Genomic DNA, 13,555 nt, shown 5'->3' with positions numbered 1-13,555 from the left:
GGCGCCTCAGTATTTACGTAAAGGGCTGCTGGAAGAGAAGCATTACCACTTGGCTACGGTACTCCAGTTATGCCCTTGGCCGTCAAACCCAAGACACAGGCAGGGAACGGCGGCTTACACAAGGTTATCACAAATCGTGGGTTTGTATTGCAAATATCAAACACACGCAATATATAAACAAAAATACAGAAAGATCCCACCGATAATAAGAGCTTAACGACAGTCAGCAGAGAGAACGAAAAACACGTCAGCAACGCATGACGGCCGAAAGCAAACTGGAATGTTTACATCCGGGCAGGCGGGTATCCCCCGCCTACCTGGAGGTAGTTACTGCCTAACCACCTTGTTCAAGAGTTTAACGGCCGTTTCCAGCCTACACCTGAAAGTATCTCCTAATGTAAAGGACCGAGGGTTTGTATATTGTGTCGGAACAAACACAAGTTAAAAGAAAATGGAGGGAATTCATTACGTGTCAAAACCCATACAAAGAAAACCTTTCATAAAATAAAGACAAAAGACCGTAAAAAACCATGAAACAATGGGGAATGGACACACCATGGTTTCAGAACACTAGTTTCATGATTACCACCCAGCATACAGAACCAAATGGAACACCTGAGATAACCCAACAGCTAAAAATTGTGCCACCGACACCCAAAATCAATTATCACTCACAAACACCCAGATTCCAATTCACCCTGCAATGTGCAAAGACGATAATTACTAAGCAATACAACGAAAAATAATAAAATATAAGTATTCTACCTGGACTATTACTTCATAAAGTAAATACTGTAACTAAATGGCATGCCATACATCAAGCTTTCTAAATAACGTACACTTCACTGTCATTTGACCAACTATCATGAATGTTCAATATACAAAAGGGGTAAAATACTTACCTAGGAACATCTGAACCCTTCTTATGACACCACAAAACTGATGGACGTTCATTTGCTGCCTTACTCATTAAATGGTGAATTACCATTATCTGAAAAAATACAATGTCAGTACAGTCTCAGTAATAAGGTGGCTACTTGGAAATCTTAACTTGGTGATGGATAATATTGCAAAGACTTTTCTGAGGTAGATAACTTCATCAACAGGATGAAACTGATAAAAACTATAAACATCATGAAAAATAAAACCATATGAATTGCCTTACCAAAACTTGACACAATGAATGAAACAAAAAGTACAAAAATACAAACAAAACAGAACATTTTTCAAGTAATTAGCATTTTTCCTAACATAAAAACTGAAGTTCTTTACATATGATTTTGCTTGCGAACGTGAGCTGGAATGGCCATTTAAACTTTCAGACCAGGTCACTAACTACTGACGGGTAGGGGAAGCCCCATCCACCTGCCAGTCTGCACTCCGCTTTCCCTTACGGCCCAGATACCGGAATGAGCGATGGTTGAGGTGGGCTGTTAATGTAAAGAACTTCATGTTTGTATGTTAGGAAAGAACCTTTTCTCTATGCTTAAACCAAAGTTAGCATGGAGAGCTCCCAGTTATGCAAAATGGTAGCCAGGCGTAGGCTCAGAACCTGGAATCTCAGGTTACTCCCTTGCCATTGTCCCTGTTACCTGTCTCCAATTGTAGGGCTGGTGTCAAAAGGATCTAGTTGCCAGCTCTAAAGAGAGAATCACTACTCTAAGCAATGCCCTGAAGTGTCTCATACCTCTCACTGGATGCATTCGATCATGACAGCATCCCTGGGGGAAACTAGCTGGCATTCCCATGTACAGTTCCTGTTATCCTGTCACAGTCTCAGCCACCTGAAGACACAACTTCATGATACTAAGTTGTGTGAGGAGGCTAAGTTGTTCTCAGAACCCATCTCTACAAAGAACTAAAGAACAGTGACAACCTCAACAGGAACTTGAGTGCAGTCTCCCTAACTTTGCTAACGCAAGAATCCTTATGAAAAGACTCGTTGCTGCCATAAACCAGCAACCCATGTGTTCACTCTCTGGTCAGGAAAGATGGCAAGAATTTCAATGTTCAGCACCACTGAACTCGAGAATGCAGTAAGTTTGCCATGAAAAATCTCTCTGAAAACATCCAGTATAGCCCTCATGAAACGGTATAAGTTGAAACCAACGTACACTCTTTGTTAGACCTTGGGAAAGTTGATTGAAAGTCCCAGTGAAATACCTTCCTCCCAGGGAATGAAGTTGAGCTGTTTCCAAGATGATTAGAATGCATATTTGAAAAATACTCATTCTTTTAGTCCCCCACAAGAAGAGAAGTTGCTCCCTGTTGACTTCTAGTGCCAATTTTCAGCACCACACAACCCCTCTAAGGGTTAGGTCCCATTGCAAGCCACACATAAGGCGAGGAATATGGACCAGAAAAGGTAAGAGTTGAAGGGGACTCAAAAGACTGACACTCTTACAAATGGTAGCCAAAGAAAAAATGCTGCTATTACATTCCCCCTTATCTTCTTCCCCTTACTACTTTTCCAACAAAGAAAGAGTGATTACAGTGAGACGAAACTCCCAACTGGAGCAGAGGTGTGGAAAGTTTCATGGGAAAAAATGGAGTTGGACCTCTGCTGTCCCAAAGAAGAGAGGGCCAACTGAACATGCAAGTTCAACCGCCATTCCCTATATGACCGAGATCCTGTAGGACACTGCCTGGCAGAGACAATTGCCATTACAGAGGGTCCCCGCTTACTCACAGATCAGTAATCATAGCTTCAGTTACTCACTGATTTTTCTGTGGAAATTATCTCCAATTATAATGAGGAAAATTCACTAATTTACAAATTTTTTCACATATCAACATTCACTAATTACCATATTTTCTTTTTATTTTCATGACTAAATACACTTTTTACTAATTTTAAAATATTAATATTAGTGTAAACAGCAAAATATCAATAAAATGCTACATTAAAATCCTGCAAATTCACAAAACAGCTTACCAATGTACATAAACACCTCAGTTCAACCTCTCTCTCTCTCTCTCTCACTTTCAGATAAGACAGAGATTTTTTATGCATATGTAAAATATGTTTATTTGTTTTGTATGATAAATAAATTATTTCCTAATTTTCAAATATGATATTTTCATAATAAAATAAATTTTTGAACATACTTACCTGGTAGTTATATATATAGCTTAAGTCCCTGACGTCACGGCAGAATTTCAAAAACTCGCGGCAATCGGCCGATCGGTAGTCAGGTGAACCACCTGTGCGCCCTCTACCCAGGTACCTGGAACCATTCCAACTATTCCTCAGATCTTCCATGCCCCTAGTCTCTAGAGGGGAGGAGGGTGGGAATTTAATTATATATAACTACCAGGTAAGTATGTTCAAAAATTTATTTTATTATGAAAATATCATTTTTAAACATCTAACTTACCTGGTAGTTATATATATAGCTGATTGACACCTTTGGTGGAGGGTCAGAGACAGCCAACATCGTTGGAATTTGCTTAAGGGTTAATAAACCAACTTAAGGTCCTTACCTGGATTAAGGAAGCTGACTTCAATGAACTCCCTCATTTTGTCTGCTTTCCTTAAGAGGTCCAGCGATCCACTCAGGGGGCTGAAGACCTCTAGGAGCTGCCAACCGGTGTACCAACCTCTATGTGACAGACAACCTATAATACCCTTGTTCCGGGCGCCACCAAGGAACAAAAATGATCATTTGACTAAAATTGATGATTGTGGAAGACTGCATTCAATCTTCACAAACAACCATAAAATTTCAACCATTCCAAGGTAAGAACAAAGGGTATTGTTTTATGGAATTGGATTAAGGAAGCTGAGTTCAATGAACTCCGCCTCATTATGTCTGTATTCCTTAAGAGGTCCAGCGATCCACTCAGGGGGCTGAAGACCTCTAGGAGCTGCCAACCGGTGTACCAACCTCTATGTGACAGACAACCTATAATACCCTTGTTCGGGCGTCACCAAGGAACAAAATGATCATCTGACTAAAATCAATGATTGTGGAAGACTGCGTTCAATCTTCACAAACAACCATCAAATTTCAACCATTCCAAGGCAAGAACAAAGGGTATTATTTTTATGGGATTGGATTAAGGAAGCTGACTTCAATGAACTCCCTCTCATTATGTCTGCATTCCTTAAAGAGATCCAGCGATCCACCCAGGGGCTGAAAATCTCTAGGGGCTGTCAACGGTGTATAACCTCTATGTGACTAGACCTCCTCTCAATACCCTTGTTCCGGGCTCTACCAAGGAACTTTCATCCCAATGATTGCGGAAGACTGGACAACCATAAAAATTCTCAATTCCAAGGTAAGAAAAAGGGTATTGGTTTATGGGATTGTAGGGGTATTCCCCTCTCCCATTACTGAATTAGATGCTATAAACGGGCACAGCGTATAGCAATCTTCGCATAATGTCTTGACTTGTTTTAGATAGTGAGAGGCAAATACTAACTTGCTTCTCCAGAAGGTCGTGTCCAAGATACTCTGCAGGGACCTGTTCTGTTTAAGAGCTACAGAGGTTGCTACTGCCCTGACCTCGTCGTCTTTACTTTCAGAATCTTGTAGTCTATCTCTCTACATTCCATATGTGCTTCTTTTATCAACTTTCTGATAAAATAAAACAGAGCATTCTTCGACATCTATACAGAGAGCTTTTTGACTGAGCACCAAAGCCCTTCTGAATTCCTTCTTAAGTCCTTTGTCCTATCCAGGTAGAGCCTTAGAGCCCTTACCGGGAATAGGACTCTCTCTCTCCTCCCCTGTTATGTCCGTTAGGTTCGAATCTCGAACGTTCTGGGCTAGGGGTTGTGACAGTATTCATTTTTGCAAGGAAGCCTAGTTGCAGTGAGCAGATTGCCTTGCCTTGTATAAAATCTATATTCTTGCTGAGAGCATGTATCTCACTAACTCTTTTCTGCGGCCAAACTGACCAAGAAAAGAGTTTTCATGGTGAGGTCCTTTAAAGATGTCCTCTGCAAGGGATCAGAACCTACTCCCCATGAGGAACCTTAGGACCACGTCTAGGTTCCATGCTGGTAAGTTCTCTATATACAAATTTGGGTTACAGAAATATTGGAAGAGGACACATGGTTGTCCTTGCACCATCCTCTAAATACCTCCCACTTGGATTGGTATACCTTAATGGTGGATAACTTCCTTGATTTGCGATAGCGCTAGCTGCCTCCTTCGAAAAACTTCTGGCTCTTGTGAGTTTTCCGATAGTCGAAAGCAGTTACTAGTAGCGCTTGTAGGTTTTGGTAATATCTTTCCAAGTGGGGTTGTTTGAGTAGATCTACTCTCTGAGGTAGGCTACTCGGGATGTCCACACCATCCAATCCAGTACTTCTGGGAACCAATCTCTTGTCGTTTAGTAAGGGGCCACAAGGGTCATTCGGTCCTCTCATGTGACACAAATTTTTTCAGTACCCTGTGTATTATCTTGAAATAGGGAAATGCATACACGTCCAAGTTGGACCAGTCCACCAGGAACGCGTCTATGTATATAGCCCGGGATCTGGTACTGGAGAGCAGTAAGTGTCCAACCTCTTCGTTTGCGCTGTGGCGAAGAGATCTATGCAAGGACGTCCCAAAGTCCTGATGTAGCGTTCATTCTTTTGAGAGGACTTTATTTCCTGCTCAGAATGTCCGCCCTCACATTTTTTCTCCCCTTGGATAAAGTGGGTTACTAGTTTTACATTCTCCTCCTTTGCCCAAAGAAGAGATTCTCTTATTGTCTCGTATAGAGACCTGGAGTGAGTGCCCCCTTGTTTGCTGATGTAGGCCAACGCTGCCGTGTTGTCGGTGTTGACCTGCACCTCTTTGTTCCCCACTGTGTTTGAACTCCCTGAGAGCTAGAAGGATTGCAGTTAGTTCCTTCTAATTGATGTTTAACTTCTCCTGCTCTCTGGTCCAGGAGCCCGAGACTTTTTATTTCCCTCGTGTTGCTCCCCATACTGAGTCCGACGCGTCGGATAACAACACTAGGTCTGGGTTCCTCTAATATAGAGAAGGGACCTCCTGGAGCTTGACGGGGACGTTCCACCACTACAAATACGGTCTTATTGGTTCCGAAATGGGGATGCACTTGGTCTCCAGTTCTATTTCCTTGTCCCAGTTCCGATTTAGATGAAACTGTAACGGGCATAAAATTAACCTCTCAAAGGAGACAAACCGTTCCAGCGAGGAAAGGGTTCCCAGCAGACTCATCCATTCCTTTGCCAAGCATGACTGTCTCTTTATAAAGTTCTGAAATTTTCTTGAGGCTTGTCCTGTCTTTGCAATAAACGGAAAAGCCCGAAAATCCTGACTCTGAATCTTCATCCTAAGGCATAGAAACCTCTTGGGATGGGATCAGCTGAGATTTCTATCTGTTTATCAGTAGACCTAATTCTTTGTTAGGCGCTTGATGCCAGTGCATCTTGTGGGAAGGGAGCCTGAGCTAACTCCACGTCTTGGCTTCCAATATCTTGAAGCCTGGCGTCCTGGCGCCCAATGCCTTGGCGCTTGGCGTCTTGGGTTCATTGCGCTTGTCATCATGGTGTTTCACTCCTAGATGCTTGACGCCACTGCATCCAGCGTCTAGAGTTTCATTCACTACGTTCAGCGTCTTAAACTTCTGGACGTCTAGAAGCTTTAGTTGGACGTCTATTATCCTTTTTCTCTTTGCCTGGTTGTCACGCTTGCACCAGGGAAGACAAAGTCTGCTGCATATTTTATAGTAAAGCTATATGCGGGGCTTCCTGCTGTTGGGGACAGGCTGGGAAGCCTCAACTACGGCAATTATTTCCTCCTCATCGTCAATAATGGACCGTGGAGGGTTCAGCAGACGCAGTACCAATCCGAAGGAGGAAGAGGAGGATGTACGGAAGGCAGCACAGTGTCCGCCACGCTCTTGCAGCCTGGTATCCTGACTGAATAGAACTGTCTACGTTTGTTCTTAGTAGGAGAGCTACCTTTGGGGCTGGAAGGGAAGAGCTCCGGGCTGCTGCTGTGGCTACAATCTGTAGTCTATGAAGTCTTATCATGACGTCCCTCAATATTGGGTAACTTGCTCTTGAGAGGTCTCGGCTCCAGAGCCAGACGTCAACCTTGTCTGTTTAGGCCGAAAGAGAGAGACCGAAACTAGAAAACCTTTCCCGTGGACGAACTTCAGAAAATTCTTGGAGATCGGGTGCATGGGGATGTGAAAATACGCATCCTGGAGGTCCAGTGAGGCCATCCAGTCATGCTGTCTGACCGCTGCTAGAACCGATTTTGTCGTTTCCATAGCGACCTTTGTTTATTGCACAAAAAAGTTGAGTGCAATCCCGTCTAGCACCGGTCTCTAACCCCCCAAGCATTTGGGGATCAGGAATAACCGAATGTAGAATCCTGGGGAATTCGGATCCTGAACTCTCTGTCTGGTCTCCTTTTGCAACATCATAGACACTTGTTGCTGTAGAACCTTTGCCTTGGTTCTGTCGTTGCATTTGGCAGAAAGGTCGGAATTGTCTTGTTACTAGAGGGGGCCTACTCAGGCTGGACAGTCTGGCTCCTACCGCAGTCTGCAGGAGAAGAAAGGCAGGTCCTCCTTCTTCCCTGTGTAGAGCCTCTTCTCGTCGTCATTCATCTACCTGCCCTAGAGGAACCTCTATCGGAGGGCTGACCACGAAAGAGCTGAGATACCTGAAACACAGGAACCTCAGCCTTACTCTTTTTAGCGATGAAAGTCGTAGGTAGGACTTTTCTTGCTGTTTTAGATATTAAATCTTACGTGGTTTTCTGGGCCAAAGATGAAAAGGCCTCTATACCAAACCTTGAGAGAAGGGGTGAGAGGAAAAAAAGAGGTATAAATCAATTCTGATTTTGATTGGACATGACCCCATTAGCCAGGAAAGAGCAAAGATGGGCCCTTTTCTTCAGGAGTCCCGTTGAGAAAGGTGCAGTTGATTCGTTGGAACTATCTCCGAGTCCTTTATCCATACACGACATCAGATATATGAGTTCTTCGGTGTCAGTCGTGTTGAATAATTCCATCTTCCTTCCTAAATCTCCAAATTCTTTTGAGGGGGTGGTCCAATTCTGATATCGACCAACAATTTTCCCCATGGCTTCTGACGAGAAGAGTCAACAAGATTCGAGAAGGTTCCTGGGAAGGGGCAGGTATTTCGAGGCGTCCGAGCGATTCTCCAGTTTGATACTAAACGCTAGACCTTGAGCTAGTTTGGTTGGAGGAAAAACAAAGGCTGTCTTTCATTGTTTCTCCTTCGAAAGTATCCATTCTTTGTAAATGCTGCCCTCTTAGACACCTTCACAAGAGTAAATTCTGAAGGCGGGAACGAGGAGCAGTCAGGATAAATTTCTCTGGAAAAAATTTCGAAAATAGCTTCATAAGCCTTTTCAAGTCTGATAAAAGCTGATGGCCTTTTATATTGTCTTCGTCAGAAATCTCTACAATAGGATTCACAGGAGAATGCGAGATATTATCGTTCTCTTCTTCCGATTTTCCGAAGACGGAAGTAGCGACGTCTTTCAAAATATCATCTTGACGCCTGGCGTCCTCCAGTCTCTTGACGCCTGGTGTGTTGGCGTCCATTTTCTTGAAGCTTAATGTCTTGGCGTCCAGCTTCATGATGCCTGGCGCCCTGGCGTCTAACTGACGCCGACACTTCTGGCGTCCTGGCGTCCAGCTTCGACGTCTGACATCCTGGCGTCCAGCTTCTCAACGCTCGGCGTCCTGGCGTCCAGCTTCTCGGCGGTTCGACGTCCTGGCGTCCAGCTTCCGACGACTCGGACGATCCTCGGCGTCCTGGCGTCCATACTTCTAACTTACGCTGTCCCGTCAAACCTAGAGGTTGCTTGAGAACTGGCCGCCTGTGCGACATCGGTCAAAAGCTTCCTCCGGTTGACGTACAGCAACCAATGGACGAAAAACACTTTAACCTCGTCTTTCCTATGGCGAGGGTGAGCGTCCTGGGAAACGTCAACAGGTACGCTCGAGGGGACGACTGCTCGGTAGCTAAAGCCTCTTGCCTCCCTTCGTCTGTCGACTTTCCTTCTCACAGGGGTTGGTGAGCTTGGAAGAGGTCTAGGACTAGGAGCACAACAGGACCGAGCGGTCGCACCCTCCACTGCACTTGCACTAACAACATATTAACACTTGTATTTTTTAGATCTCTTATTATCGATCACATATTATCCCTGTCTTCTGAGAGGATTTTACCTGTTGGGCCAGGGTCTGAATGGCAGCCAACAAATCATTAAGTATTGGGTCCTTACCTGTTTCAGTAGGGGGTTCAGAGACTACCACTACGGGAGAAGGATCAATAGGATAGTTATCAAGGGGAAAAGAATTAACTATTCCCTGGTTATATCAAGAAGAGTGAGAAACAGTACTCTTGGCTCTTCTGAGCCGGTCTTTCATTCCCGTTCTTCAGACATACTAAGTGGGGATCCAAGGAGACTTTAGCAAGCCGCTTGCATCCCCCACACACATTTTCACACTCGATGAAGTCAGATATGTTATAAGAAAATCCAAAAGCGAACAAGCGAAAGCCAAGCCAAAGTGTACTTCACCAAAATAAGTTGCGAAAAAACACAGGCTATGAGCGAAATTCCATCGATGTTACCGACACAGCGGCAGGGAAGATCTGAGGAATAGTTGGAATGGTTCCAGGTACCTGGGTAGAGGGCGCACAGGTGGTTCACCTGACTACCGATCGGCGATTGCCGCGAGTTTTTGAAATTCTGCCGTGACGTCAGGGACTTAAGCTATATCTATAACTACCAGGTAAGTTAGATGTTTAAAAATTAATGTTAATGTAAGAACAGAAAAATATCATTTCATTCGTTTTTCTCAGTCTTTTCTGTCTCCGACTTAGGAGTTACCGCCATGCTGATTGGCTTATAGCATGACACCCTACTGGTTGGAAGAATTAGTAACAACCAGTCACACAGCAGGATATCAACTTTGCTAGTTGCTGATTAGTTTGTAACTCCGATGCTCTGTGAGGGAGTGTTCCCTCTTTATTTTTATATTTTAGTTTAGGGAGAACACTCATGGATCGTCAGCAAACCTAATCTGACCTGTAGGCTGGGTAATGAAAGCTAACGGTCTGTGTGAATGAGTCTTGCAAAAACCCCTTGGTGTGATCCTTGAGCATTGCATTGAGAAGGGTAGAAATGACTACCTGTTTCTACAGTCATCTGACGATAGAAAAGCAGGAAGAACACTCCCAACTCATTGCTGCTCATCAACCCTGGTCCATACACTGGGAAAACGGTGAGGAAACAAGCCACAGGGATCGAAACACTACTTCCCTAAGAAAGAGAGAGAATTCAACATGAAGCAAGCTCGAAAACTTACCGAGACGAGACAAGGAGAAGCCCAAGTCTAAGGGAATAGCACCCTGTGCCAACCCTGCCTGGGAAATCAATCGCCAATGGCAACTGAGTCTCCCCACTCCAGCCCGAAGGGAAAGAAGCACAGGAAGAAGCTTAATAAACATTATAACGTGGGACAGACCTCACAGCAGAGTTGAGTGGTGAGGTTCAAAAGCATGATGTAGATGAAAATATCAAACAAACGTAATATATACACAAAAATTCATTAACCCTCTAACGTATTGAGCCTCTATTTACAAAAGTGTCTGTCATATACAGATGAGCGTTTTTGGAGAGTTTAGTAACTGGCTGAAGCAGAAAAAAGTTTTTTTCAAAAAATCGCATTCGCTTAGTTTTTAACATTAAGAGTTCATTTTTGGCTCCTTTTTTAAAGAAAACTGAAGTTTAGTATGCAACCATCAGAAATGAAAAAAATATCATTATCATATATAAATATAACAATTTTTGAAAGTAAATTGTATTTTTCCTAACTATACAAACCCGAGGTCCTTTACATTAGGAGATTACTTTCAGGCGTAGGCTGGAAAACGGCCGTTGAACTTCAACAAGGTGGTTAGGCAGTTACTACCGGGAGGCGGGAGCACCGCCTGCCCAGATGTAAACATTCCAATTTGCCTTTTGGCCCAGGTACAGATTGAGGGGTGGCATGAGGTAGGCAAAAAGTGTAAAGGACCTCGGGTTTGTATAGTTAGGAAAAATACAATTTACTTTCAAAAATTGTTATTTGTTCCGACACAATATACAAACCCTCGGTCCTTTACATTAGGAGACTTACTGATTGGAGGGAGGAATCTGAAAAAGTCTCTCTGAACTGACTGGAGTTCACCACCTTGTCTTCCTTCCTGGTCGTAAGAGCGAGGAAGGGAAAAATCTGCCTCTGACAAAAGATCGGGTTGTAAGAAACGCAAGATCTATGTCAGACTTCTGGGACCCTTTGCATGAAAGAGGAAACGTCAGTTCATGCAAAGTAGGCTAGGAAGAATTGACGTCGGATGAAAATAAGGCAAATACAAGCATTGTGTTTGTCTCAAAGTCATTTACTCCTTCCTCCCCTTGCAAGAGAAAGGAGTGGGGGTTGCTTCTATAACCTGAAAAGGAATAGAACGGAAGCTCACATTATGTGCTTACCTGCCTCGACCGCCCGGTCCAGCTTGTAACGGCACGTCCGCTCCCTGCCCGTGGGAAGAGAGCTTAGGATAGGGAGAAGGAAGAGAGGCCAGTCACTCAACAAACATCTCCCAATCACTTACCTGTACAACATAGGCGAGATGCAACCTGTCCTGTTAGGGGAGCTGGATAAGCTACACAACTTGTTGAGCAGCCACCACAGGACCCAAGGAAAAAGTGTCCAGGACTTGTGTGCAACATCCCGGAGGTAGAAGGAAGTGAAGGTAGTCTGTTGGGACCACACACCTGCCTTCAGCACCTGTGGTACCGACATATTCTTCCGGAATGCGAGGGGTGGACCAATGCTGCGGACCTCGTGAGCTCTCGGACGAAGCGTACTGGTGTCGTCTTCTCCTGCAGCAGAGTACGCTCTCCTTATTGTCTCTCACGAAGCCAAAAAGAGATGGTGTTCTTGGACACTTCTTTCTTGGTCGAGCCAGTGCTAACAAAGAGTCGTCGACACTCAGGCCGGAGGTGCCAAGTCTTCTTCAGATAGCGCCGCAGCACCCTAACAGGACACAGTAGCATCTCGTCTGGATCATTATCCTACAAAGTCCTCTAGGGAGGGGATCGTGAAGGACTCGAACCGTGCGTCAGGGACGAAGGATTCTGAGTCTTCGCTCACGAAATCCTGGGATGAAATCGAGCGTAACCTGATCCCCATCCCCTTGAGTGTTTTACATCAAAGGAAAGTCCGTGAAGCTCGCCAACTCTCTTCGCCGATGCCAGGGCAAGCAAGAAAAACGGTCTTGAGGGTCAGATCCCTGTCTGACGACTCTCTTAATGGCTCGTAACAGGGTGCATGAGTCAGGCTCCTTAAAACGAGAGTCACATCCCACGCAGGGGGTCTGAGATCCCTGGGTGGGCAAGACCGTTCGAAGCTTCTCATGAGTAGAGAAATCTCGAAAGAAGGAGAGATGTCTACTCCTTTCAGCCGCAAGACTAGGCCGAGTGCGGCAGACCGGTAGCCTTTACAGCTGAAATTGAGAGAAGCTTTCTCGGCGAGAAGGAAGACGAGGAAGTCCGCGACCTGCTGAACAGTAGCTCTGACCGGAGAGATACCCCTTCGACGACACCAACCACAGAAGACGGACCACTTCCCTGGTATACCGCTGCGGAGGATCTTCTGAGGTATCCAGCCATCTCTGTTGCTGCGGGCGCGAAAAAGCCTCTCGCTCGCAAGAGATGGTGGATAACCTCCAGCCGTGAAGACACAGGAATGCACTGCCAGGTGGAACCGCTCTGCGTGAGGTTGACGCAGAAGGTTGGGCCAGGGGAATCTCTCTCGGTGCCTCGGAGAGGAGAGCTAGCAGGTCCGGTACCAATTGGCCTGTGGCCATTTGGGTGCCACCAGAGTCATTCTGAGATTCGGGGTGATCATCACTCGGCTGATCACCCGGCGAATCAGAACAGAATGGAGGAAAGGTGTTGGAACGCGTCCTCGCAGGCCTTCCAGTAAGACAGAACAGAAGACCTGGCAGATCGATGGCTGGACGCCCCACAGGTCGGAACAGCCTTCCTGATGGAGGGACCATTCGGTCCCTACTACCTGGCTCTGGCGGCTGAGCTTGTCCGCCACGACATTCCTCTTGCCTGGAATGTATCTGGCTGACAGCTCTACTGAGTGAGCTACTGCCCACTCGTGCACCTGCATTGCCAACTGATGAAGCTGATGGGACACCAGTCCCCTGCTTGTTGACATATGCCACTACCATGGTATTGTCGCTCATCAGTACCACGGAGTGTCCCATCACTCGATCCTGGAACTCCTGGAGAGCCAGGAAGGCCGCCTTGAGCTCCAGGATATTGATGTGAAGGTGCTTGTCGTCTCGGTGCCACACTCCCGAAGTCAGCAACTCCTCCAGGTGTGCGCCCCATCCCTCGGTCGATGCGTCCGAGAACAGAAGCATGTCGGGGGGAGTATGCAAGGATACTCCTATTAAGAGGTTCCTGTCGTCCAACCACCAGTGGAGGTCCTTTCTCACTTCCTCGGAAAGAGGAATGAGGAAGGACTGGGGTCTCGGGACTGGGAC

At 45.4% G+C, this 13,555-nt stretch overlaps 1 protein-coding gene across 1 annotated transcript in view; it reads right to left on the bottom strand.

Moving 5' to 3' along the window:
* Positions 1–13,555, bottom strand: part of LOC136848545 (RNA cytidine acetyltransferase-like) — a 427,260-nt gene that overhangs the window by 397,207 nt on the left and 16,498 nt on the right. Inside the window, exon 2 of the mRNA XM_067120821.1 lies at positions 903–991. Within this exon, the coding sequence (XP_066976922.1) occupies positions 903–991 (89 nt within the window). The remainder of the gene's footprint in view (positions 1–902; positions 992–13,555) is intronic.

This window comes from Macrobrachium rosenbergii, chromosome 19 (genome assembly GCF_040412425.1).
Source record: "Macrobrachium rosenbergii isolate ZJJX-2024 chromosome 19, ASM4041242v1, whole genome shotgun sequence".
Taxonomy (NCBI): Eukaryota; Metazoa; Arthropoda; class Malacostraca; order Decapoda; family Palaemonidae; genus Macrobrachium; species Macrobrachium rosenbergii.
This window is presented reverse-complemented; position numbering and strand designations above follow the sequence as displayed.